The 27,898-nt window shown below is 42.8% G+C and overlaps 1 protein-coding gene across 10 annotated transcripts in view; it reads right to left on the bottom strand.

Moving 5' to 3' along the window:
• PROM1 (prominin 1) overlaps positions 1 to 27,898 on the bottom strand; it is a 106,493-nt gene that overhangs the window by 4,649 nt on the left and 73,946 nt on the right. For 8 of the 10 annotated variants that reach the window (XM_039468378.2, XM_039468379.2, XM_010338144.3 and 5 more), the window contains 13 exons: positions 23,347 to 23,470; positions 21,672 to 21,775; positions 18,545 to 18,629; positions 16,800 to 16,943; positions 16,106 to 16,177; positions 14,594 to 14,686; positions 12,572 to 12,625; positions 9,176 to 9,256; positions 8,986 to 9,054; positions 7,437 to 7,529; positions 4,268 to 4,383; positions 3,721 to 3,744; positions 3,231 to 3,299 (listed from right to left, as the gene is read on the bottom strand). In XM_039468378.2, the coding sequence (XP_039324312.1) occupies positions 3,231 to 3,299; positions 3,721 to 3,744; positions 4,268 to 4,383; positions 7,437 to 7,529; positions 8,986 to 9,054; positions 9,176 to 9,256; positions 12,572 to 12,625; positions 14,594 to 14,686; positions 16,106 to 16,177; positions 16,800 to 16,943; positions 18,545 to 18,629; positions 21,672 to 21,775; positions 23,347 to 23,470 (1,128 nt within the window). The remainder of the gene's footprint in view (positions 1 to 3,230; positions 3,300 to 3,720; positions 3,745 to 4,267; positions 4,384 to 7,436; positions 7,530 to 8,985; positions 9,055 to 9,175; positions 9,257 to 12,571; positions 12,626 to 14,593; positions 14,687 to 16,105; positions 16,178 to 16,799; positions 16,944 to 18,544; positions 18,630 to 21,671; positions 21,776 to 23,346; positions 23,471 to 27,898) is intronic. The other 2 variants (XM_074395918.1, XM_074395919.1) reach the window with 2 other exon arrangements.

Below are 27,898 nucleotides of genomic sequence, written 5' to 3' on the forward strand. Positions count from 1 at the left end.
GTGTCTTAGTCTGTTTTCTGCTACTATAGCAGAATATCAGAGACTGGGTAACTTACAAAGAAAAAAATATGTTTTTCACAGTTCTGAAGGCCACGAAGTCCAAGAGCCTGGTGTTGGCATCTGGCGAGGGCTTTCATGCCTCATCACCCCATAGAGAAAGGACAAATGAGCACAAGAGACAGACAGGGAATGGGGTAGAACTTCCTCTTTTTACAAGAGCCCACTCCCATGATAATGGCATTAATTTATTTATGAAAGCAAAGCTCTCATGACCTAGTCACCTGTCCAAGGTCTCACCTGTTAAAAACAATCACAATGGCAATTAAATCTCAACTTGAGTTTTGGAGGGGACAATGAAACTGTAGTAAGCAACTAAAACTAATCCTGGAAGCTCCTGATGTGAGAGGAACAATGGGCCTTAGAGGAGACCATAACTGGAGGACACATTTCTTCAGGCCATTAAGATTTGGGCTCTGAATGATAATATCCTGGTGACAACACAATAAAGTAATAAAATAAAGAAGGTCAATACATGACATCCAAGACTCTCCTCTCCCCAGAGTGGACATTACACACTGATGGATTGTAATCCAGTCAGTCTGGATTAAGCCTGCAGATTTCAATTAACACAGGGCTCTGGGCAACCTGACCAACAGAGAAAAGATGGCCCAGGAGGTGGAATCTGTTTGCCACTGATGCACTGTCCCCTTCACAGAAAAAGGAAGTTCGTGGCCCCTGAAGAAACTGAAACATAACACAAAGGAAGGGGCTCCAAGCACCCTCTACAAGACCTATGCAGCCAGAACCTACACAGCTAAGGGTCAGCTGTTGTTCATGTAGAATTCCCTGGGATCCACCTGCTTCCTCCTCCAGGCTGCGGAAATGCAGCCTCCTACTTCTGTCTAAGAATCTGACTGTGTGCTGTGGCTCACACCTGTAATCTAGCACTTCAGGGTAGATCACTTGAGGTCAGGAATTCAAGACCAGCCTGGCCAATATGGTGAAACTCCATCTTTACTAATAACAAAAACTTAGCTGGGCACGGTGGTATGTGTCTGTAATCCTGGCTACTCAGGAGGCTGAGGCACAAGAATTGCTTGAACCTGGGAGGCAGAGGTTGCAGTGAGCTGAGATCACACCACTGCATTCCAGCCTGGATGACAGAGTGAAACTGTGTCACAAACAACAACAACAACAACAACAAAAAAGAATCTACAGCAGAACTAGCAAGAAGATCCAGTTAGGGAAACATTGGTAACTGAGAACAGTTGTCCTCTGATCTTGAAAATTTCAGTCCATAAATATACCCTGAAGCATGCTATACCATGAAAAGGAAGGCCAGTACATTCTGCAGGCAACCACCTGTCTACTCTCCCCAGAGCACACCTGGCTAATCGACACTTAAATCAATCTTCAACTCTGTCACAACACAGCACTCTAGCCTTGCATCCTGGAAGTATCAGAGGAGATGAAGTCAATTTGCCATTTCAGAACTTTGTTTTTATTATCACCATTTCGGCTATGCACTGAATGTTTGTGCACTGCTAAAATTCACACATTGAAATTGTAATCAAGGTGACGCTAATAGGAAGTGAGGCCTTCCGGTAGGTCATTAGATCACGAAGGCAAAGCCCTCATTAGTGTCTCATTAATGCCCTTAGAAAAGACACCCCAAGGAGCCAGCTTGCCCTTTCCACCAAGTGAGGATTTGGCAAGACACCGCCACCTACGGGAAAGTGGTCCTTCACCGGACACCGCATCTGAAGGCACCTTGAACTTGTATTCCCAGACTCCGGAACTGTGAGAAATAAACACTGTTGTCTATAAGCTACCCAGTTTAAGGCATTTTGTTATAGCAGCTGGAATGCACTCAGATAACCTCCCTTCCCCTAAATGGAAAATTATAATGAAAAGTTCTGAAGTTTTTACAATGTTCAAAGTTTTAAGTTCGGGAAGCCACTTATCCTTCTGAAAGGACAAATTTTAATGACTTTCCAGTTCTGTTCATCTTGAAATCTGACAAAGGTGGAGCATCAACCATTATTAGATAATATTGCTTGAGATAAGGATGTGCCTGACTGGTAAGCAGCTTCTGGTCTGGGAGGCTCTAAATATAAATACCTAGTGTGAAGCCAAAGCTGTGCGCTTCTCTGAATGTGGGCACTTTTAACTGGATGCCTCCCATGTGGAGCGTGGGCCTTCTAAGGTGGATCCGCCACCCCATGCACCAACGTTAGACTCACTCTTTTGTATCTGAGACATCACTGTGGGGAGCAGAGGGGCGGGGAGCACTAGGGGGCCAGTGCCTGGGTGTGGGAAGGACCATGCCCACTGAAGAGGATAGCCCACTGCTGACCTGCTGCCCTGCACACTATGGCTCTACCTCTTCTGAGCAGATGGGTCCCTGGCTGACGTGTGGGTCTGAATTCTTAGTAGAATCTCAGAATAGGACTGACCTCTGGCAAGCAAAGCTCAGAGTTACCTGACATATAATAGATACAAAACCACAGAAGCTCCTTAAATCTAGAGAATGTAAATTCATAAAGATTTTTGCAGGAAGAATTAAGGTTCTTTTTCTGGTTGGTTACAGTTAATTTATAGGAAGGAAGGAAGGAGGGGAGGAAGGAAGGAAGGAAGGAAGGAAAGAAAGAAGGAAGAAAGGCAGGCAGGAAGGAAGAAAGTAAGGAAGGAAGGAGGGGAGGAAGGAAGAATGGAGGGAGGGAGGAAGAAAGGAGAGAGGGACGGAAGGAGGGAGAGAAGGTAGGAAGGAAGGAGGGAGGAGGGAAGGAAGGAAGGAAGGAGGAAGGGAGGCAGGGAAGGCAGGAAAGAGACAGAGAGGGAGGGAGGAAGGGAGGGAGGAAGGGAAGAAGGGAGGGAGGAAGGAAGGGAGAACTTTGAAAACTGTAACTACTCAGTTTATTTGGTGTGGAGAATTTCTCAATGCAAGGTATGCATACATTTAATCTGTAATGATCTGCAGCCATACACAGCGATTTAAGATGACACCAAATTTCAGTTGCTGAACAATTCCATTGTTTAGAAATCAATTGAACATTTAAACTCATGGCATCATGGAAAGCTATGTAGAGCATGATTGGAGACTAGCATTGATAAAGTATCACACAGAGAGAAGTGAAGGCATCAACAGCATGCAGAAAATTCAGTGTTGATCTACAGGAGATGAGACGGCTTATCACAAGATAGGCATGCACTTCCAGACTTTGCTTTACCTGGTCATAACAGGATTGTGAATACCATATAAATGATCTTTATGATAACCATTATTACCATTTTCCATACTGTAACAAAATAAATACACCAAAAACACCACATTATCTCTAAGATGAAGTATTTACACCATGGATTACAAAGACAATGTAATGGTCACGAAAAATAACAATTTGTTAAAAAAAAAAAAAAAAGACCAATGAGTAATTTACATTTTGCTCCTTTTAACCTTCAAAGACCAAATGACTACTTTATAGATTAATAAACTTAGCATATAAAATTTTCATTAATTTATCAAATATTTCTTGAGCACCTTCTATGTGCCAGCCCTCTTTTTAAGAGGTGTTGTAATTTATTTTTGCCCAGACAGATCTGTTGTTTCTATGTAATTTTAAGACATTAATAAGTTAATCTTTGAAGTCCATTACATAATAATATAGACCTCCCCCATCCCATCTAGCAATATAGTTAAAAAAAAAAAAAAAGTCTTACTTTTTCATGGGTATGGTTTCAACACTATAAAATACAAAAAAGGAGATGAAATTAATTTTTAAAATTATTATTAAAGCTCAGCAACTACATCCCCCATGTATTTACTGTAACACAGATACTGACAGTGCAAATTCAGGAGAGACCCATGTTGAAAGATGAGTGAAGTGAAAAATGAGGCATACAAATTCACCAGACACAGAATGAGGGGCAGACTGTCCAGCCAAAATGGAAAGAGTAAAAACAGTTATCATAAAGTGAAATGCCAGGTCCCTGAGAGAGAGGAACTGCAAACAAGAAATAAAAAGGCTGGTTAGGGAAGCTGAGAGCATTAAGCAAGAGAAAAAAAGTACTTAAAACAAGTATAGAAAAATCAGTACCAAGGAAAAAAAATCCACCTGAACAGAAAAGACCTAACTACTTAAAAAAAAAAAAAAAAAAGAAAAGAAATCAAGTTTAACCTCATCAGAGCTCATCTTTAGGAACTCTTTGAAGGCAGTAGTACCACCTAAAAAATGACCCCCGTGTCTGTGGAAGCCCGCATACTTACTCATCGTACACATCCTCCGAATCCATTCGACGATAGTACTTCGCCAGTTTTACCGCAAAAATTAGAGCCGGAAGTAAAAATACAGTAGCTTTTCCTATGCCAAACCAAAACAAATTCTAGGGGGAAAAAAAAATCAGGAGAATTAAATGTTTGAAGATGGAAAATGGAAAAAACAGTTGTTTGGGGAATTTTCTTTGGAATTTTAAAAAATGAATTGTCATTTATTCTTTAAGACCATTTGAGAATGTTGTGTGAACCAGGCACTTTGTGAAGTACTACTCAACGTTGTTAGGATTCATTTCGTAGTTCTAAAAACCTTGAGTAGATCCTATTATTATGCTTATTTTATAAAGGAGGAGCAGAAGCAGCAAGTGGTAAAGCCAGGATGCGAATCTAGTCCACTTCAACCTAACTTCTAACCACCCCAGATGAACTTTGTTTCCCTACTGTCCAGGACTCAGAGCATGGATGGCCAGCAGGTTTGAGTTTCAAACCCTCTGAGTTGTTTGTTACTAAGACGACAGTTAACCCTTCTGGCTTTGTTCTGCATCTGAGCAGTTGGGATGCCTGCATCCATAATGTTATTGTGTCAAAAAATGAGAAGGAATGCATACTGCATACTAGGGTCTCAATCAGTGTTCCACATTAAATTTAACCAATCTTGAAGATAGATAGAAGGTAGATGACCATCTTCTGTCTAAACAGCAATGTGAAAGTATCCTTTTTTAAATAGCTGCCAAGATTTGTAAGTCAGATTTCACATGTAAGCCTGGATGTATGTCTTTTCTTGAAAAATCTTTAGTTTCATCACTTAACATTGAACCCTTGTTCCCAAAAAGCAATAATCTGGAAGTGGTTCTTCCTTCAAGGGGACATTTGTCCTCAGTGGTGACAGTCTACACCACTCACTTCTGCCAAGTGATATTCCAGTGATTTAACATTATGACAAATCAGGACAAACACACAATGCGTAGATGTCACAGGTTGAATGCCACTCTGACCAGCATCCTACACTTGACCTGCTGTGTAAATCTATAACCTGCCAAGTTACTATGTAAGTTCAAGTCTGAGGATATCCCTACTTTAGGATAATGCTGTCAACAACACTAGAACGACTCTTTCCAGCCCACCATGAGGCCAAATGACACTTGGAAATAACAGCTGCTTAACCCTCACAGCCAGACCCTGCATTTCTGCTTTGCTTCTGGCTGAGTTCAGAATTACAGAGGTAGCACCTCTTGGCTCCTAATTTCCAGTCAATTTATTCTCCCTTCCCTCTATGCTCTGTTATTAGTAGATTTCTGTTTTCAACCTTGTTTTGAGAAGCTTTATAACAACCCTACCCTTTTTCTGGAAGCTACCTCAATTCTTTTGGGAACAATCAAGATACAAAAGAAACACTTTAGCCAGTCCACAGTCTATCTTATTGACTAAATGAATCCCGGAGCTCTTCCTTATGATGCAAACCATCTGCTAATAGCTCCAGCCTATGATCTTCCTGAGCAGCCTCTAGGCCTCCCCTCTGGCCCTGGTGATCTGTGGAGAGGCAACCTGTACCTAGATGGTTCGACTGAATGAGGTAGGTGATGGAGGCTGGGCATTGACCAGAGATATGTCAATGTAGAATTAAGCAGTTTGGCTCTGGGACTCCCCTAATGAAGGCTTCGGCCAAAGGTGGCGGCAGAGGCCACCAAGCGCAGGGCACAAAAGGTAGTTGCAAGAGGAAGGAAGCATCCAGGAAGCAGGGCCTAGGGTCTGTGTGGTTGGGACAGGAGCAGAATCCTTTTCACTTAGCCATGAAAGTCCCTCCAGTGGACAGATGGACAAGTGAACAAGGGAGATGGACAGACGGGCAATAGGGATGAACTTTGACAGAGAGCTACCTGACAATGCATCAGTGATCCTCTGTGTCAGGTATGATGCCAGACAACAGGGACACAGCCTTGCATGTGCTGATACCTCATGGAGTGGAGAGTCTACAGTGTGCTGGAGGTACAGGTCTTCATCAAAGAAACATATAAATATATAACTGAGACAGCAATAACATCTCCAAAGGACAAGCATAGGGTTCTGCAGGAATGTGGAAAAGGGAGCCCAACCTAGTCTGGGGGATCAGAAAAGGCTTCTTGGAAAAAAGACATGTTTGAGTGAAGACCTGAAGACTGAACAACAACAGTAGTGAACATTCACTGAGTGTTGATGTTCCAACCAGGGTTCAGGGCTTTACAGGTGACCTCTCACTGAACCATCAAAACAGCCCCATGGAGGCAAGAAACTCAGAAAATTTCAATAATTTTTCAAAGTCACAGATTTCTGAAAATGTAGAAGTGGAATTTTAATTCAGATTTGGTGTTCTTTACCATCTTGTTATGAGTTCTAGAGGAGTTAAGTCTTACAGTGGGGCATGAGTAGGTGGGAAGGGGAAGAGGAGAGAGAGAAAGGCGGTGTGTGCCCAACTCCAGTCCAGGCAGAAGAAATGATATGTGCAAAGGCCCTAAGGTGGAGAAATTGGGATGCATTTGATGAAGTGAAAGATGAGTGTGTCTGGAGTGCAGAAAGAAAGGAGGACAGGCAGACAGCACACAGTGAGATCTGGAATGGGGAGGGTCAGCCATGCAGAGCCTCGTGTGGCCTATGAAGGATCCTGATCTTTATGCAGCAACGGGAAGCCACTGAGGGACTTAGCAGAGGAAGGGAGAGGATTCCCTCACAAAGAGGGTCAGCATCTGTTGAGGAGAGAAGAGCCGAAGCTTAAGCCTGATTAACTGGAACTTACCATCCTAACAATCACATTTCCAAGGGCTGTTTAACGACAAATGAAGTTTGGTGCAACTTTGGGCTTGTATATGCAGTTGTACTGAGTATTCTTTTGAAGATTAGTGATTCGCACACCCATGACTGTCTTTCTGATTATTCTGAACTAGTAGGAGTTTTATCCCTGCAGGTCTCCTGAATTCTGTAAATATAATCCTAGTGAGGAATGAAGATAAGCTCATAGGACTTCGACTTTTCTAGTCTATCAGCATCTCAATACATTGACCAAAATGTTAGATTTTAAGTTTTGGATTCTCTCAAGCAGGAAACAAATATTATAGTGTGTAACATAATCCAGAAAAACAACCAAAGATGATGGATTCATTGCGTCTTCTTTTGAAAGATGAAATCTTACCAAAGGGTCAATAACGTAGCTACACAGAAAGACATCAACAGCAGTATCTAGAGCGGTAGCCACAGGTTTGCAGGATGCCACTTTCTCACGGATCTGGGGGGAGTGGAAACACAGGCAAACTTTGAGCCACATCCAAAAAAATCCACAGGAATGAGATATTTCTTTTGACTTGGCGTCACCAAAAGGATCTCCATGTCCTCCAAGACAGGGCTCCTCAACCCCTGAGCCACAGATGGACCAGCTGATACCAGTCCTTGGCCTGTTAGAAACCTAGCTGCACAGCAGAAGTGAGTGGCAGGTGAGCGAGCAAAGCTTCACCTCTATTCACAGCTGCTCCTCACTGCTTACGTTACTGCATGAGCTCCGCCTTCTGTCAGAGCAGCAGCAGCATTAAATTCTCCTAAAAGCTGGAACCCTACTGTAGAATTCCACATACGGGGGATCTAGATTGCACATTCCTTATCAGAATCTAATGCCTGATGATCTGTCACTGTTTCCTGTCACTCCCAGGTAGGACCATCTAGTTGCAGGAAAACAAGCTCAGGGTCCCCACTGATTCTACATTATGGTGAGCCATGTAATTATTTCATTATATATTGCAATGTATTAATAATAGAAATAAAGTGCACAATAAATGTAATGCCCTTGAATCATCCCGACACTACCTCTACCCCTGGTCTGTGGAAAAATTGCCTGCCATTAAACCAGTCCCTAGTGCCAAAAGGGGTGGGGACCACTGCTCTAAGCCATGGAGCTGCCAGCTGATTTGCATGGATGAGTTCTACCGCATGTACAGTTGCAGTTAGCCCTCTGTATCCCTGAATTCCGCATCCATGGATTCAACCGACCACAGATTAAAACATATTCAGAAACAAAAAAATGGATGGTTGCTTTTTTACTGAACATGTACGGACTTTTTCTTGTCATTATTCCCGAACCAATACAGTATACCAACTATTTACATAGCATGTACATTGTATTAGGTATTACAAGTAATCAAGAGAGACTTAAAGTATACAGGAGGATGTGGATAGGTTATGTGCAAATAGCTATACCTTTTATATAAGGAATTTGAACAACCAAGGATTTTGGTATCTGCAGGGGACCCTGGAACCAATCACCCATGGATACTGAGGGACAATTGTATGTATTTTAAAGCAAGATCCTTACTCTCTCTGAGCCTTGGTTTCCAGTTTCCTCATTTGTTTTAGAACAGTAAGACCCAACCTACAGGACTTCTGCAAGATTTTAAAAGTCCTTGTGCCCAGCATAGTGTTTTAATTCAGATTTGTTGCCTGACCCCTTTGTTACCTGACAAAGGGGGTGGAAGAAAATGGAAGAATTGCATACGGCAAAGGTGAGCGAAGGGGACCCAGGAGGTCGCTGTCCTCTGACCTGGTGGGTAGCCCCGGAAGTCTTGGTCCTGCACTTCAACAGCGTTCTACCAAATTACAGGAAATTTAATTTCGTTTCTTCCAGATTTTACCCTAGAGAATGACTGTCCTAAAACATGACCCCCATTAATGTTCATAAGAGATAAACCACTTACAGAGAACTCGATCCACTGCAGATAATGTTCAAAATATCCTGTTATTGTTCTCCCATACTTCTTAGTTTCCTGGAAAGAAACAGAAGATTAGTAGAACATGAAGGGAGCATCCTTAAACATTATGCATATTTGATCTGTAACATTCACATGCCCACTTACTGACATGCTTATTTTAAAAAAGAAGACTTGCCTCAATAATAACAGAGGAAATATTGTTTGTGATGAAGTTCTGAGCAAAATCCAGAGAAGTTAGAATCCTGGTCACTCTCTCCTGAAAAACACAGCCACAGTCATTAGGGTATCAAGTCATACAAAAATTTAGTTAGACAAGCATATTGAATCAAGTATTGTAACTCAGCCCCACAACACTATGACCTGGACCTGCTAGTTACGAGGAAGACAGAACAGACCCAGCCCCCTGAAGGCAGGAAAGGAGATGAGCTGAGAGGGAGCATTTACTCTGGACCAGATACCGGGTTAGTCCTTGGTAGGAATGGCCTTATTGGATATTCACAATGAGGCGGGAAGGAAGGTACTGTTTGTTAGGCTCCCGTTACAGATGAGGCAGCTGAGCCTCTTCAAGGTCACTATCCTGGGGAAACATAGGACAAGGCTGGGATTTGCACTGAACTTTGTTTTTCACCTCAAAGCCCATGCTCTTTGCACCATGAAACATGCAAAGACGAGTCTTCTGCCAACCCACATGGCAGCTTGGTGCAAATTGGGAGAGGGGCCTCTTTTGCCCAGGGACCTCAGTGCACAGAGCCTGTCGAGCGAGTCAACGACCAGTTTCTGCCCCTACTGTCCCCCTTGGCTGGGCCCCTCATGAAAGGCCTTGCACCATTGCACACCATTGCCCTGTGTACAGACGGAGCAAAGGACCTGCATGTAGTCACTGATGTGTTTCCAGGTTCCCCTGGCCACACACACACACACACACACACACACACACACACAAAACCACACACACACAGACTACACTCTTATGAAATGGCAACTGTGATTAGAGGCATAGGGATGGTCCTGGAGAAGAGTAAACCTAAACATCTTCATAGACGATGAGCCATGATGTTGGTCTCATTGAGAAAAGTGGAAGGAGTAACATTTAGTTTTATCTTTTGGGGCCGATACCCAAAACTTCTCATGGACAGGCTATTCCGTTCAATTAAAAAAAAAAGTCTGAGTTGCCTATTGGTACTGTAGATACAGACGAATATGACACAGCCTTGCAGCTCCCTGTCAGCTGAGGGAATGCTTGCAGCCCACAGGTGGCCCCTGGGGTAGATTGCATTAGCTGTTCAGGATTTTTGACACCCTCCTGGAGTGGCTTCTCCCAGTGTGGAGTATATTTCTCCAGCCAGATGACGATGGGCATGATCATGTGACTTGCTTTGGCCACTGGAATGCTGGTGAAGGGGGAGGGTGCCCGTTCTGAGCAGTGGCTTAAAGGGTAACCGGTGCCTCCATTCATCCCCTGAACTCCTGTCCTCCACTATGAGGACATGAGGTGCCCCAGACAGGAGCTGCTCCTTCAGACTGGGTCTCTCAATGGGAAGACTGCTGTCAAACCAGCAGGGAAAATAAACATATATACTTAGAAGGCATGGAGGTTTAGGATGGTTAGGCAGCATTATCTCTGTAAAAATGACCAATGTGCCTTCTAAGCTTGCATCCTACACATGAAAACATAGATTTCACCTACGCATGTAATAGCCTGCTAAGATGAGCTCTGCACTTATAGAAGTACATGTAGAAAGGAAATAGTAGGAAAACCAATTTGGTATTTAAAATGAGTAGATAACTGAGACTTTCTTTTTTTTTTTTCTTCATTCATTTCTTATGTGCCTAGCTTCCTTCTGATAGAATTTCTCTTATGTCTGACCTTCCTTGGCAATTTACTCAGAGAATGTTTGTAAATTCTCTAAGTAGGTCTTTATTTTATCTTTGTTCTTGAGGAATATTTTCACTGCGACTTGAGGTGAAGCCCTTATTTTTGTTGTTTTTGTTTTGTTTGTTTGTTTTGTGTTGTGTTCTGGTGACATCTTTTTTTTATTATGCACTTTTAAGGATTTTTTTTTTCACTTCCTGATTTCAAAGCTGGCTGCAAAACTAATCAAGACAGTGTGATACTAGCATAAGGAAAGACATAGAGGTTGATGGAACAGAATTCAGAGTCCAGAAATGGTTTATACAGTTGTACCCAAATGATTTTTCTTTCTTTTTTTTTTTTGAGACGGAGTTTCACTCTTGTTACCCAGGCTGGAGTGCAATGGCACGATCTCGGCTCACCGCAACCTCCGCCTCCTGGGTTCAGGCAATTCTCCTGCCTCAGCCTCCTGAGTAGCTGGGATTACAGGCACGAGCCACCATGCCCAGCTAATTTTTTGTATTTTTAGTAGAGACGGGGTTTCATCATGTTGACCAGGATGGTCTCGATCTCTCGACCTCGTGATTCACCTGCCTCGGCCTCCCCAAGTGCTGGGATTACAGGCATGAGTCACCACGCCCGGCTTCTTTTTTTTTTTTTTTTAATAAGAAAAAGAATAAAGAAGAGGAAGAAAGAGAAAGAGGAAGAGGGAGAGAGGATAGGGGTATTGCTTTATTGCCCGGGCTAGAATGCAATCTAAATATGGGTGTGCCTACAATTGTCCTTAATAATGGAGACATGAATGAAAATGAGGGAAGAGAATAACAAACAAGGAGCCAACCAACATTTCGTTTAAACTTCTAAGTTGATATGATGTGGTACTGATAAGAGTGTATATTTTGTTTATTTAAAGTGGAGAGTTCTATAAATGTTAATTACATTTACTTGTTCCAGATCAGAGTTCAAGTCCTGGATATCGTTGTTAATTTTCTGTCTCATTGATCTGTCTAATAGTAATGTTGAAGTCCCCCACTATTATTGTGTGGGAGTCTAAGTCTCTTTATTAGTCTTGTATGTCTGGGTATTCCTGTATTAGATGTGTATATATTTAGGATCTTTAGCTCTTCTTGTGGTTGCATTGATCCTTTTATCATTATATAATGTCCTTCTTTGCTTATTTTGATCTGTGTTGCTTTAACGACTATTTTATCAGAGGCAAAAATTGTAACTTCTGCTTTTTATTTATTTATTTTAGCTCTCTGTTTGGTTGGTAAATCTTTCTCCATCCCTTGTTTTGAGTCTTTGTGTATCCTTGAATGTGAGATGGGTCTGGATGCAGCATACTGATGGGTTTTAGTTTTTTATTCAAATTGCCTGTCTGTCTTTGGATTGGGAGATTTAGTCAATTTAAATTTAGAATTAATAATGACATATGTGAATTTAATACTGCCATTTAATATTAGCTGGCTATTTTGTCCATTAGTTGATGTAAATTCTTCATTTTATTGATGCTCTTTTTGGTATTTTTTAGAAAGGCTGATACTGATTGTTCCTTTCTATGTGTAGTGGTTCTTTCAGAAGCTCTTGTAAAGCAGGCCTGGTGGTGATAACCGAGACTTTCTGTTAACTTAGAGTACCTACAAAAATCTACATTTCTGGAATTCTTTGTGTGGTATTTTATAACAAAACCCCATGACAGAAAACAAAGTAAACTCTTACCAACAATCCACTGCTTGTGCGTTGAAGTATCTTGACACTTTGGTATATAGTGCTCTGGTGAACATAGATAATATTTTCAAAATTATTACATGAAGCAACCAGATCACATACCTTATGTCCTCCCCTCCCACAAGACAGCCATCAAATCTGTCTTTATACTGTAATGGTTTCATTCGAGAAAAAATAACAACACAATTAACGGTGTGAACCTTATATGCCTCTGGTGCAAGAAAACATGAAGAAAAAATTCCGGATACATATCCTGAAGCTGTGAGGGCTAGCAAATCACATGTGAGGCATCCCAGAAATCCCTTTGAACTAGGTTTGGTCAAAGTGAAAGGCATTATTTAAAACAGAGCCTGCCCGGTGAGAGTGGTTAGGCTGAATTGTTTAGACGGGACATGGGCAAACTTTATCTGTAAAAGGCCACCGTAAACACTTTAGGTTTTATCTGCCATCGTGCCAACTACTCAGTGTTGCCCTTGTAGTCAAAAGCAATCACAGAGAGTTTGCAAATGAGTGGGCATGGCTGTATTCCAATAAAACTTTATTTATAAAAACCCACAGTAGGCTGAATTTGGATGCAGGCTGCAGTTTGCAGAGGACCTAGTTTGCCAACCCCTGATTCAGATCATAGGTCACATGTAAAAAACAATTTGCTTATTTGTGGACAGGTTTCCCTAGCTCTGAAAAGGCCAGAGTCCTGTGTACTTGGAAAAAAAGTACGGTGGCTCACACCTGTAATCCCAGCACTTTGGGAAGCCAAAGTGGGCAGATCACGAGGTCAGGAGTTCAAGACTATCCCGGCTAACATGGTGAAACCCCATCTCCACTAAAAATACAAAAAATTAGCTGGACGTGGTGGCAGGTGCCTGTAATATCAGCTACTTGGGAGGCTGAGGCAGGAGAATCGCTTAAACCCAGGAAGTGGAGGTTGCAGTGAGCCGAGATTATGCCACTGCACTCCAAACTGGGCAGCAGAGTAAGACTCCGTCTAAAAAAAAAGAAAAACGCAAAACCAGCTTAAAATGTTAACTAATTTGTGTTAGGTATAAACAAGTGTATAGAAAATTGTAAAGAGCACAGGACACAAATTAAGAAAATTCAGTGAGAGGACTTTGTGAATAGTCTAATCAATTGGGAAATCAAGAGAGAAAAAAGGAGTATTGTATTGGGAACTAGTTCTGGAAGGTTTGGATGTTGGCATATTTGGATGCTGGAGCTGAGTGGATTTACTTGCTTCTCCAAACCTGAGCAAGCAGATTTAGTAATGCAGTTTCCACACACTTCTCTCCTTGACGGCTACAAATACGGCCCCCACATAAGTATACTAATACTTCCTCCTCTTTACTGAGATCCTCTGAGGTCAGGTCCTTCATCTTCATAAACTGGTAACAGCAAGGCAATTACTGATCCCAACATTTTTACATGAGGAAACTGAGAAGCTACAATAGTTTGGAGAGCTGGAAGCGGGATTTAAAAGCAGTCTGTCTGACTCCAAAGTCCACGCTCTTTCTTTGCTAGAAAATGTGGTGTATTGCATTAAGGAAAGAAGCCAGAAGATGGTGAGAAGCAAATGGAAAGGATGGAAGAGACTCCCATCGAGACAGCGGATCGGGCTAAGTGGATGTACACAGAGAAGCACTCAACCTCACTTTCACTTATTTCTAGACAAAGTTTGGAGAAAAAGAATGGAAGAATAAGTGACAGTGAGTCCTCAGCCCTGTAGCTAAACGGGGCATAGGAGGGCCTGCTCAGAGCAATGGAAACTAGAGCAAGGTGGAGGCAACAGTCACAGATTTTATCTAACTGTTCACACTCAAATGAAAAAAGGAAGGGAATAAGCAGAAGAAGGTGGCGCAATGTTTTTTTTGTCTGAAGTCCAGCTCAACTGCTGGGGCTGAGGCCAGTCAGCTGGGACCTATGAGAGATGAGCATGTGTCATAAGGCTAAGTGCAAGCCAGCTAGCTACAGGAGATTTGCTCATGTCACAGTGAAACACAATGTGTTGTTGACTGTTACCAGTGATTGCTCTATAGGAAGGACGCGTTGCTGGTGAATCGTTTTAATAGTCTGTGCATCTCTTTTCAGGGAGTTCCTCAAATTTCCTGGGGGCTACAAAAAGAATAAAAAACAAAGATCAATACTATCTTTCCAGACTCAAAGCACTCTCTCTACCCTCAGGGGCCTGTGCAGCCAGGAGGGATGCTATGATGTGAAGCATACAGCCTTCCTTGTGCCATGATGGTGGTGAGCGGGCATGGGGGCTGGTGTAAGGGACAGTGCCAAGACACTCCTTCAAATCACAGAACCATGGGCTCTTAGCAATAACGCACACTCATGCGACCTTCCTGAGTGCCAGAGGCTGTGTTATCTCCACCTCACCATGATATAGCCGCTATCAGTTTTCCCATTTTACAGGTGATAAAACCAAAGCTCCATGGAGAAATTTTTATTTAACCCATGCTCAGTTAGTATTTATTAATGAATAACAATCCTATGAGGTAGGATACCATTACGCCATTTTACACATGAGGAAACTAAGGCAGAAGGGAGAAATAACTTGCCCAAGCTCCTATCATTAATAAGAAGCTGAGTCAAGACTTAAACCCATTACTTCCTCAAAAGCCTCGGTTCCTTGTCACCACGGTGTGCTGCTTCTTGGACGGGACTAATTAAGGCCAAGTAGTCACCAACCAGCAGAGGAGTTGAATGGGGAAGCTTATGGGGCTCAGGTGGTATCTCTGCCTTCCCTCACCACTTACTATCGGTAATTCAAAGCAACACATGACATCTTCCTCTCACAGCCCCAGGTACTATTCCCTACACTGCAGGAAAACAGCCTGGTACATGGATGTGTGTGGTTAGAAGTGGAGGGGTTAACAGGAGTGGAAACAGATCCAGAGCTAAAGCAGTGAAGGTGCCCACACTTGGAGCAGAGGGTGGGAGGCTGCAGTCACCTTGAGATAGAAGGCAGTTGGGACTCCGGACCAGATTGAAGACTGGTGAGAACCAGGAAGAGGAGCCCAAAGTACCTCTACCTGTCCATCACCATAAAGCATGCTAACCCCCGTACCATGACAGTTTCCCGTTGCCATGGCAACACTGGGAAGTTATCACTCATTTTCTAGCAACTGCTGAACAACCCACCCCTTAATTAGCATTCTATTAAAAGTGGTTATAAATAAGACTGCAAAACTGTCCCTGGGCTGCTATTCTCTGCACACTGCCTATGGGGTAGCCCCGCTCCAAAAGAGCAGTCTCTAAGCTGTATCACCACCATTGCCTCAATAAAGCAGGTTTCACCTGTCCTGCATCAACCTGATGCCATCCTGGCAACATCCAAGACTCAGAGAGGTTTGGGCCACATGGCAATGGCTGCAGATGGAAACTTAATGACACGCACAAGAGAGGTGTTCATGAACAAGGGATTACTCGTGATATGAGGAGCCTCGTCAGCAGCTTCCCTAAGAATGGTACTGACATTTGACATCTACAACTACCACAGTATTTAACTGGACAATCTGAACTCACCAAACGATTTGCTTTTGCTTCTAGATCATATGCAAATGACAAAAGATTCACTCCTGCAGGGGATTTACCAGTCTACAATAGAAGTGAAAAAATTGTGTTATGGATATGGGACCTTTAAGCCTTAACAACATCTAGTAGGCAACAGATTACACATAGATTGATAGCCATAAAGTAATCTTGTAAGGCCAGAAACTCTTGAACAAGGGGCAACATTTGCATTCTTATTTATACATATAAAGCCATATTTTTATTCCATCATATTATTCAACTATGAAAAGGAATGAAGCACAAACACATGTTATAATGTGGATGAACTGCAAACATATGCTAAATGCAAGAAGCCAGACACAAAATGTTGTATGTTATATAATCCTTTTTTTTTTTTTTTTTTTTTAATATCCAGACTAGGTAAATCCATCTAAAGGGACCACAGATGGGTGGTTGTCAAGGGTTTGGGGAGGGGGAAATTAGGGCAACTGCTTTGGGGTTTGCTTTAGGGTGATAAAAGTGTTTTGGAACTACATAGAGATAGTAGTGGTGCAACATTGTTAATGTACTAAACGGCACTGAATTGCTCACTTTAAAATTATTAGTCTTAAGTGAATTTCATTTTAATTAAAAAAAAAGCAAAATAGAAATACATATCCGAGGCTCTAATTTCCTCCAAAGGATCAAGCATGAACACGTGTCATACCTGAGCCAAATAGGTGTCATAATTCATTCTGTCTATTCCACAAGCAGCAAAATCTTGGAGGTTTTTCCTTCCTGCTGCACCCAACAGAAAGATATTGAAATTCACCTTCAGATTTTCCAGTTCATTGCTTATGCTTTCAGTATGCTGTGAAGAAAGGAAGTTACAAATCAATCCCTTACCGTCCAAGAATGTCACAAACTGAATGCTTGAAAAGATCAAGAAAAGCCGAACATGGTGGCTCATGCCTGTAATCCTAACACTTTGGGAGGCTGAGGTGGGAGGATCACTTGAGTGCAAGAGTTCAAAACCAGCCTGGGCAACATAAAGAGACCTTGTCTCTATTTAAACAACAGCAACAACATAACAACCAATTTTTAAATGTATATGTAAAAAATAATTTAAAAAAGAGCAATCAAACCACAAAGGACAAAAAAAAAAAAATACGTGAGCACTTGACTACTTGACGACATCTCTTTCTGGTATTTCCCATCCTGTTCTTTTCCTATCTTTTTCTTTATGGGTCCCATGGCTTCTAAGTCCCTAGCTTTGACAAACAGTGATGCTGAAAGGGACAGGGTAGGCTGTCATTCCAGGGAAGGGACCAGCACACAAAAGAGATGGGAGTAGGAATAAATGAGAGACACCATTTGGGGAATAGGGTTCAGTTACTTGGGCAGATTATGAAAATGTGGTGGTTGATTCAGGGTTGTGTTGATAGTCGGCAGTTTCCAGCAGCATGGAGTGCCTGCATGTCCCAGGCAACCCCTCCAGCTGCTACCCACCACAGCACATAGAGAAGTGACCCACAGCATGACGGGCATCTATTTAGGGTTTAGTTTCAAAATTATGCATGTTTAAAGTACATGCATGGAGTATTTAGAGAAGATAATAAACACTTTATACACAGCTTTCAAATATAGCTTTTCACATTTGAAAACCATCAAGCCATCATGGCCTCATGGTAACTGTAGCAGCAGTAGGCAAGCTTTGGGGACTTGGGAACAGCCTCCTCCCTTGGGATCCCTTTGTTTCTGCTCTCATTCTGGAAACCCCAAAGAGAGAGGACTCTCTAAATTCTTTCTGGCAGAAAGTCACAAGAGGCCTATAGATATGGGGAATGGGGTTGGTCTAGACAAACGGCATCCTAGGCCTGGGCAGCTGAAACTCTTGCTCTTTCTTCAGGCCAGTGTGCTCTGGAATGGCCTTTCCTCCAAGTCTTAAGACTTAAGACTGGGGTGTGGGCTCTGGCAAAGGAGAAGAGGAGGTTCTGTTGGTTTGCAGCCTTTGTTTTACTTCACAGTGGAGTCCTGGGGCTACCATGTGACTCATAATGAAGGTGGACTGTGTAGACCATGCTCCTCCATGCCGAGTGCCCAATTTCAGGGACTGGCAGAAAGGGAGGCTGGTCTTGCAATGAGAGCCTTTTGTTTCCATAAAAACGTCTATACTCATCGAAATGACATCTTTCCCTGTGAAGTGTCCATAGTGAGGCCCCTCCAGAAGCTCTTGCATAATCCACTAGAAAAACTCAAACCACAAGAAAGACAGCTGGTCAGGCAGTGAGAAAACGTTTTGGAACCAAATAGAGGTGAATGTTACACAGCCATGTAAATAAGCCAAACGTCGCTTTTAAATAGTTAATTTTATCTTCTGCAAATTTCATCTCAATTTCCAGAAAAGAAAGAAAGACATCTGGATTTGGTAAAAGAATGTGTTCCATCGATTACATGACTAGTTCTAATTACCTCATTAATGTTGAGTCGTTCACTGATATTGAAGCTGTTCTCCAGGTGAAGAGTGCCGTAAGTGCCTCTATTATTTTTGCAGTCACTATGGGAGTAAACAGAGAAATTAGGACCTGGAAAAGCTGCTGCAGCTCCCTCTGTCCACAGCTAAAGTTGACGAGAAAGGCTCACTGTTTCTCTTTGTTTGTGAACCCAGAAGTGGGGCTGGGTGTCCCCAGTAGCCACACAAATCCCCCAGCACCCACCACTTCTGACTTCTGTCCTTGATTTACTAATAGTCCTGTTCTTGGAAGAGATGCAATAGGATTGATAAATATATCTTTCCATCTGTCTCTTATATGCCGTAGTTCTGCTGTGGACAACAAGTTTACAGATTGGGAAGAAATAAATTCTCATTAAAAAGAAAAAGAATATTGCTAGAAAGAGATACATTGCAGATTAGATTATGAACTTCATTCAATGATTCTATCAAGCTCTTGCCAAGAGGCAATGGAGAAACAGACAGGAAGTGACACAAGTGCTGGAGCCACATCACATGCTCGGAGGTTTGGAGGATGGAATGGGAACAAGGAGACCAGCTGGAAGCAGAGAGAGACAGAGGAGACGATTTAAGAAAGATTTAGAAGGGAACGCCTACAAGTAACATTAATAATACAGGTTTGGGATGAAGTTCATTCTGAGTGTTGTCTCAGTGCACTGGAAGCTCAGTTTTCACTGCCACTCGCTGAATAATGGAAAAGAGGACTTTTCTCTGTCCTTTTACTTTGTATTCGGTCTCAAAGTGGTAGTGGGATTTTTTAAAGCTCCCAAGTGGCAGCCTATTGCGCCTACCTCTGTGCCTTTGCCTGTGTCCCTTGGCCTGGGTACTTTTTCCTTCTTCTTGGCCCAGCCAATGCCCACTAACCTACTAAAAACAGCTTAGATGCCGTTTCCCTCTGGAAGTCCTTCCTAATCCCTCCGTCACCACACTGCGTAGGACACCTCCTTGGCGCTTCGATAGTGGCCTCACTACATTTCTAACACCTGTAAGTATCGCTCTATTCTAGAACGCTTCTGTACAGATCTAACTCCCTGCAAGGTTTTCCTTGACAGGAGGACCAGAGTCTAATTCAATTTTGTATAATATCTCAGGTATCCTGTTACCCCAGGCCCTCGTATGATAATAAAAGTTGTTAGCATGGTACCTAGCTCACAGAGTGGTGTGGATGTTGAAGAAATTTATACATCCAAAGTGTTTCCATCAGTCTTGGCATATAGAAAGTATCAGGCAGGTGTTAGCTCTTATAATTTTAAAAAATTACCACTATTATCACTTAGCATAACATTTATTAGGTAACAGAAATAAATAGTAATGGCTGGGCATGGTGGCTCACGCCTGTGATCCCAGCATTTTGGGAGGCTGAGGCAGGTGGATCATCTGAGGTCAAGGGTTCAAGACCAGCCTGACCAACATAGTGAAACCCTGTCTCTACTAAAAATACAAAAATTAGCCAGGAGTGGTGGCAGATACCTGTAATCCAAGCTACTCAGGAGGCTGAGGCCTGTAATCCAACCTACTCAGGAGACTCGTTTGAACCCAGCAGGTGGATGTTGCAGTGAGCCGAGAAGGCACCAATTGTATTCCAGCATGGGTGACAGAGCAAGACTTTGTCTCAAAATAATACATATATACAAAAAAAAAAAAAAAAAAAAAAAAAAAAAAAAAAAACCCTTGCAATACCTAAAAGTATACCTAACAATTCACAAAATGCTTAAGAAGTTTCTTAAATGGCAAATGATGGTAAAATACTACTAAGCTATAGCTTAGTAATAATGCTAGGCAGAGGATCAATACTTGCTTAAAACTTCATAAAGGAACTCTGAGAGAGTAATAAGAACACTAAGAATGGTGGTTCCCGTGTAGGCCATGGAAGGGCTTCTTGGCAGATGAGGACCTGTGTCTGTGACTTACAAAACATTCTGCTCTCAATGTGAGTTGCTACCGCCCTACATATTTTTAGTTTTATTTACTATGAACACATCGTGTTAACACACACATCCTCTGCCTTCAGTCTCACAGTGGGAGAAATAAGTGTCACCAGTGTTTAAAAAGCATCCTGTGAGTTGATTTCAAATACTCTTAAAGTGACTTCCTTTCCTATGGCTCACAGCAGAGAGCTGCCCGTGGGTTCATACCTAAGTTCAGACCTGTAAGACTACCAGCCATCAGCGTAGGAGGCCCATTTCACCACTGGGCCAACACACACAATGCACAGTGAGTTAAGAGAAATGGGAAAAATGCATCTAGATTTTATATATATATATATTCCTGAGACACAGTCTCACTCTGTCACCCAGGCTGGAGTTCAGTGGCACGGTCTCGGCTTACTGCAACCTCTGCCTCCTGGGTTCAAACAATTCTCCTGCCTCAGCCTCCTGAGTAGCTGGGTCTATAGGTACATGCCACCATGCCCGGCTAATTTTTCTATTTGCTTTTTAGTAGAGATGGGGTTTCACCACATTGGTCAGGCTGGTTTCGAACTCCTCACCTCAGGTAATCCACCTGCCTTGGCCTCCCAAAGTGCTGGGATTATAGGCATGAGCCACGATAGCCAGCCTAGATGAACAATATTAAGAACAGGTATTGTTTATCAAGTCCAAATGATGTGTCAGGCACCGTTTGAATCTCATGTATCTTAATCCTAAAACAACCTCAGGGTCAGTTTCCTATGACCATGACCCCTATGGAAGAGAGAAGCTGTGCGATTGTCCAGGTGACAGAGCCTCCAGGAAGGAGCTGGGGTCAGAGCCCAGGAGGCCTGACTGCCGACAGCTCTCCAACTGCATTGCCTTCATCCCTTGTCATGGGGTCCCATTAGTGCATTGTAGGGTCACTTTAACTAGCGAGTTCCAGAGATTACTGGAGAGAGAGACCTTGAAGCATCACCATTCCAAGGTCTCAAAGGCTTTCAGCAGAAGGAATATCTTTTGGTCTAATTTCTACTGTGCCTTTAATATACTACAGAATAGCTTATCTCTGAAACTGGAAAGTCATATAATTAAGATTTTAAAACACTTCAAATGCAAAATTCTCATTCTGGAAAAAGAATATTTTAAGTAGCAAAACATATACTGCATATATTGATACCTGTAAACTTGTTCAAAAGTGAGCTTTATCTTTGATTTATTAAATAGCTTTCCAGAGAGATAGTATTCCCAGTCTTCATTTAGTAAGCGGGGTGTGTCCAAAACCTAGAACACATTAGGAAGTATTTTCAAAAAATCAGGTTTACACTAACATACATACTAATATAATAAAATGAATATTCTGTTGAATATGTTTTTGAAATTTTTCATAACATTATTTTTCTGGCTGATTTCCAACTTGTAACTAGAAAATAATGGTATAATTGGAATAAATCAATTGACCACTGGGTAGTATCAATCAGAATTATCAAAATTACTTTTTTTGAGAACTCTTTTTTTTTTTTTTTTTTTCTATTTTGAGACGGAGTCTCACTCTGTCGCCCAGGCTGCAGTGCAGTGGTGCAGTCTCAGCTCACTGCAACCTACACCTCCTAGGTTCAAATGATTCTCCTGCCTCAGCCTCCCGAATAGCTGGGACAGCAGACACGCACCATCACTGCCCAGCTAATTTTTGTATTTTTAGTAGCAACAAAGTTTCACCATGTTGGCCAGGCTGGTCTTGAATTCCTGACCTCAGGTGATCCACCCGCCTCAGCATCCCAAAGTGCTGGGATTACAGGTGTGAGCCACCCCACCTGATTGAGAACTCTTTATCTCAATAAAACACATTAGAAATAGAAGCAGAATAGACCATCTGATTCAGAATAGCTAATATACAGCTATGAAGTGGTGTACCCAGTGCTGCGCTATTTCTCTCTCTGGACAAAATATATTAAAATTCACACACTCTATGCCTCTGTACCATACATATTTAAGATGGGCAAATTAGTGCATGACTGTGTATGGGCTTGAGCAGTAGAGATAGTTTTGAAATATCCCCTACTTAAGAACAATTATCTTCGAATGATTCAACATTCTACAGGAGACAATGATGCCTGGCTTGATTTGTATCTTTTATCAAAAAGCCAGATGGAGATCATTTGACCCACTGATGCTCTCAATATAATCTCCCTTGACCAATGAAATAACTAAGATACCGTCACAACAGTATTCACCTGATTTCATAACCGATTTTAGGTGAAAAAATGTATATACTATGAAAGAGTGAAATAGAAACATATTTTTAAAATCAGAATCTGGAGAAAAAACACGGAAAAGCCAAAATTAGAAGCCAGACACTTAGAACAAAATTTCCTCATTAATGAAGAAAGCAAAACTGCTAACTGCCCCCCCACCCTGCCCCGCTGCCCCAGAATCTGCGGGAGTCGGACGAGAGGGAGAAAGTGAAGCTTGAAATCGTTTCCTGGCGGCCTCACTGGACATCCGCGGGGTCAGCCTCTGCCAGGAGTCATGCACTTATCTGGCTCTTTCCCTTCAAATTTAGGGCTCATCTGTGCAGACACCTCTGTCGCCTGAGAATCTCCCGGGCTATGTGGGAGGAACGTTGGAACTCATCTTCTGATGTTCTCAGCCACATTTAAAAACTACAGCTGAGGAAAATTCTATTTTCCCCAAATATTGCAATCCACATTGATGGGCAGGACTTAACCCATGGCCCTGATTTCACTTATGAAATCTTAAGTGCTTATATGTTTGCACTTATATATCACATGAGATATGGAGAAATCCAAGTTTCTGTTCAAGTCCTTTCATAATGGGTAGAAAATCATAGTTACCCGGAATAATTCCTTGCTCATGTAAGGTTCACAGATCAATTTTTCCACATTTGCACCAACGACAAAGGTAAGAACCACAATGATCATCAATATCCAGCAAAAGAGGAAACTTAGTCCAACTCCACTGGAAAAAAAAAAAACATAAATAAAGTTAGTAATTCAACAAAGAATGATTCAGTATTACCTATGGGTACTTACTAAATCTACCTGTACTCTATAGAGTCTTCACTGTTATTGAAGTGAAACAGATCAGCCCACCTAGGAGTGACACAGGGCCTGGGGACCTGGAACGGGCAGTTCCAGGGCAGGCGAGAGTGCACTATATAGGGTCCTGGGGCCTGGGGACGGGCAGGTACAGGTTTATTGTACAGGTGGGGGTGTATTGTATAGGGTCCTGGGGACCTGGCAACAAGCAGCTCCAGGGTAAGCAGGGGTATACTGTATAAGAGCCTGGGGACCTGGAGATGGGCAGCTCCAGGGCAAGCAGGGGTGTACTGTATAGGGGCCTGGGGACCTGGGGACGGGCAGCTCCAGGGCAAGCAGGGGTGACTGTATAGAGCCTGGGGACCCATAAGGGGTGGCCAATAAGGGGCTGAAAGCACAGGAGGACCACAACCCGACTTCTCTCTGAACAAGAGCACTCTTGGCACAGTGTAAAGGACTGGACAGGTGCCACCATGGATGGGACATCATTCAGGAGGCTGTTATCATGGCTCACGAGGGTGGCCGAGGGGGCAGGAGTGGTGGAGAGGTGGATGACAATGATGTAATACAGGAGGCACAGGAGGCAGAAGACAGGGGGCAGCAGGGCTGGGGAAGCCCTGGGCACGAGAGGTAGAGGCAAGGAATGACTCCAAGGGCAATGCCAGGGAGCAGCGATGCTCTGGAAGGAAAGAGAAGATGGGCTGGATGTTTGTCTTGTTGCCAGAGAGACACTGAGTGGAAAGACTGTGTAGGAGTCAGACGTTTGAAGCTCAGATATCTGGGTTTCGGGTGTACATTAGGGAGTCAGCAGCTTAGCCATGATCATTTAACCCCAGGGCTGGCTTGGAGAGAGAAGCAGCCTAGGGCTGGGTCTGGAGGATTTCAACATTTACAAAGACGGGTGGTGGAAGGGGGGCCAGCAAACAAGACCAAGATGATGAGGCAGAGAAGTAGGAAGGCAGTCATGTGAGTGTGATGCCACCTAGGGGACAAAAGGAGTGTTTGCAGGAGGAGGGAGTGGTCCACTGTCACCAGCCAACGTGCTGTCTACATTGTACAGAGTCACTGCCAACTTAAAACAAGTTCAGTCATTGGGGGGAGGGGGGACCAAATTGGAGTGGACTGGGAAGTCAGCAGGAGAGGAGGGACAGGCAGCAAGCGCAGATCACTCCTCTGAGGGAGCTGGTGTCTGGGAAAGGAGAGCTACACTGTCTCTACAAAAATAAAATAAAAGTAAAATGCTTCTGGGACCCTCTGAAGATACAAGATCAGAGCAGAGCCAGGGCTTTCTGACTTTCTTCCTTCCAGATCTTTCACTGACATCCTTTTGCGAGACAAGAATTCCTGCTTGGTTTTGAAACAGACGATGCTCTTGATTGGATGGTGTCACCATTTTTAAAGAGCAGGTGGTGTTTTGGTTGCAGCAAAACTACATATATTCTTTCTGGTTTAACATTTAAGTTTAAACATTAAGCCAGTGTGGTCAAAGGGTTTCTGCTTTTATTTTTAAAGGAAGAGAACAGAGCATCATTAAGTGTTGAGTGAAAGTCAAGGAGAGAGGAAGAGAATAAAGGCATGGAAAAGAAAGGAGATGATCCATTTTATTCTCAGAATCAGGGGAAGGAATGGGATTGAGAATATGGCTGGCAGGATGAGCCTGAGAGAGGAGGCATCCCTCTGCTTCTGGCACTGCAGAGAAGGGGCGGATGTGCTTGAGAGCAGGTGTGTTTGGAAGTTTGGCGATGGGAAGTTTCAGGATGGCTTCTGTTTTCTCTGAGAAGAAGTGGGTAAAGCCATCTGCTAAGAGAGAGGTGAATGAGAGGAAGATGGATGTATCACAGTGAAAAGACTGTTGCAGAAAAGTGAAGGGGCTGTCAAAAAAAGAGAGAAAGGGAAGGAAGAAAACGAAAGAAATAAAAGATTTGTCAGAGTATGGCAGGTCCATTTGAGACAGGATATTCTAAGCTTGTAGGGATGCCCGATGTAACTGCTGCGTAACTTTTCTCAGCAGTGCTTAGCTGTCCAGGTGTAGACACAGAGAGAGAGCAAACTCTTAAATCAATCTAGATGCAGTTGCCAAATCAAAGGCCCTCCCTGACATACACTAGGAAGGAGCCTCATAGGGGTGGGCTTATGTTTGCAATCACCACAGCGTCCCCTCTTAAGAGCATGATTCTCCCCAGCTGCAGACATCAGTCATAATTACAGTATTTGCACATCTCACTAAAATAAATAGCAAGTAAAGTTCACTGGAAAGGCCTAGGCCAGCCTGACCTCCTCTGACCTACAAGCCTCCTGAGTCTGGGAGAGCACAAAGAAGTGAGCGAGGGCCACACCAGGGTCCCTGACTGAGCATGTGTGTCTGTGTGTTGGACTTAAACCACTCATAACAACCAAGTCAGCTGTCTAAAAAGAGCACCATGACTTACTCTAAATCGCATACAGTTAACATCTCCAGCCTTTATTTTCTAAATATATACATTCCCAGATCAGGGGTAGGGAAACCATTGCCCAAGGTCTGTTTTTCTAAGGTTGGTGAGATGATGGCTAATGTGTACTGAAAATATGGAAAAGGAAGAAGAGGAGGAGGAGAATAAGAGTAAGATGAAAGAGCAAAAGAAGGTGAAAAAGAACAAGAATATGTGACAAAGACTGTATGTGGCCAGGAGAACCTAAAATATTTATTACTTGGCCCTTCTTGGGAAAAGCTTTCTGACTACCCCCGATTTACACAGTTAGGATAATATATACATCATTTTCTGACCCCTTTCCAAATGTGTTACCTTAGAAACTTTTGTCAACAAATCAGGACAGTCACCTAGTTATCACGTCAGGGGCATGTGATCTTCCACGCATGGATGTGTCATAACTTACTCGCCCACTCCTTTGCAGCTGGACATGCAGGTCATGTCCAGTGCTTCACTAACTAATACTGCAAAAACCCTTCCCTGTTCATGATGCTTTCCTCATAGTTTCGTCTAATTCCTTCACCTATATTCTCCCAAAAATGGAAATTACTGGGGAAAGGGCACTATTGTCTTTTACAGCCCTTGCTGTATGGCCTGACAAACTCCTTTCTGTAACCTCAGAAACTGCCACCAGCCATAGCATTGTGCCCAGTTTGTGATAACTGTGGCTGCTCTTGGCATTGTTGTCAATATCTAAAATGGAAAATTTTATAAGGGGCTTCAAAACATGAGATGCTTGTGCCTCCTACTCCCCCCTGCAACAGATAATACATTCACCACTGCATCCTATTCAGCTGCTAAATTGCTCCTGGGGCCATGGTTAGTGGCTCACAACTGTAATCTCAACACATTAGGAGGCTGAGGCTGAGGCCAGATGATCTCTTGAGACCAGGAATTCAAGACCAGCCTAGGCAACAAAGCGGCACTGTCTCTACAAAAATAAAATAAAAGCAAAATGCTTCTGGGACCCTCTGAAGATACAAGATCAGAGCAGAGCCAGGGCTCTCTGACTTTCTTCCTTCCAGATCTTTCACTGACATCCTTTTGCGAGACAAGAATTCCTGCTTGGTTTTGAAACAGACGATGCTCTTGATTGGATGGTGTCACCATTTTTAAAGAGCAGGTGGTGTTTTGGTTGCAGCAAAACTACATATATTCTTTCTGGTTTCTACAAGCAAGTAAACAGTTTTAAAAAAAGAAATTGCATTCTTCTAATTAGTCTGATTAGACAGATGACGCTCATATCATCTCCCCCTTTTGCAATTATCCAGTTGTTTACCAGATACCTCAAGAAGTAGAGAATTCTGTCAAGCACAGCAGAGCGCCGTGCTGACTGGTGGCATTCAACAATAAAGAAATCAGAGCCACCCTAAGTCTGCAGACTCCTTGAAATTAATCTAACAACATCTGACAATTACCAGCCCTTCTTCTGCTACTGAGATGAATCCTATGGCTTCCACACCATAAGCTTCCTTATCTATAGAATTGGTATATCTAAACTGAGGTAGCTTTTAGCCTCCATCAATTTCTTTCTTTTTTTTTATTGCATTTTAGGTTTGGGGGTACATGTGAAGAACATGCAAGATTGTTGCATAGGTACACACATGGCAGTGTGGTTTGCTGCCTTCCTTACCCTCACCTGTATCTGTCATTTCTCCCCATGCTATCTCTTCCCACCTCCCCACCCCCCGTCCCTCCCCCATTTCCCCCCAACAGACCCCAGTGTGTAGTGCTCCCCTCCATGTGTCCATGAGTTCTCATTGTTCAACACCCGCCTATGAGTGAGAACATGCGGTGTTTGATTTTCTGCTCTTGTGTCAGTTTGCTGAGAATGATGGTTTCCAGGTTCATCCATGTCCCTGCAAAGGACGCAAACTCAT

The sequence above is a fragment of the Saimiri boliviensis genome, chromosome 3, assembly GCF_048565385.1.
Source record: "Saimiri boliviensis isolate mSaiBol1 chromosome 3, mSaiBol1.pri, whole genome shotgun sequence".
Taxonomy (NCBI): Eukaryota; Metazoa; Chordata; class Mammalia; order Primates; family Cebidae; genus Saimiri; species Saimiri boliviensis.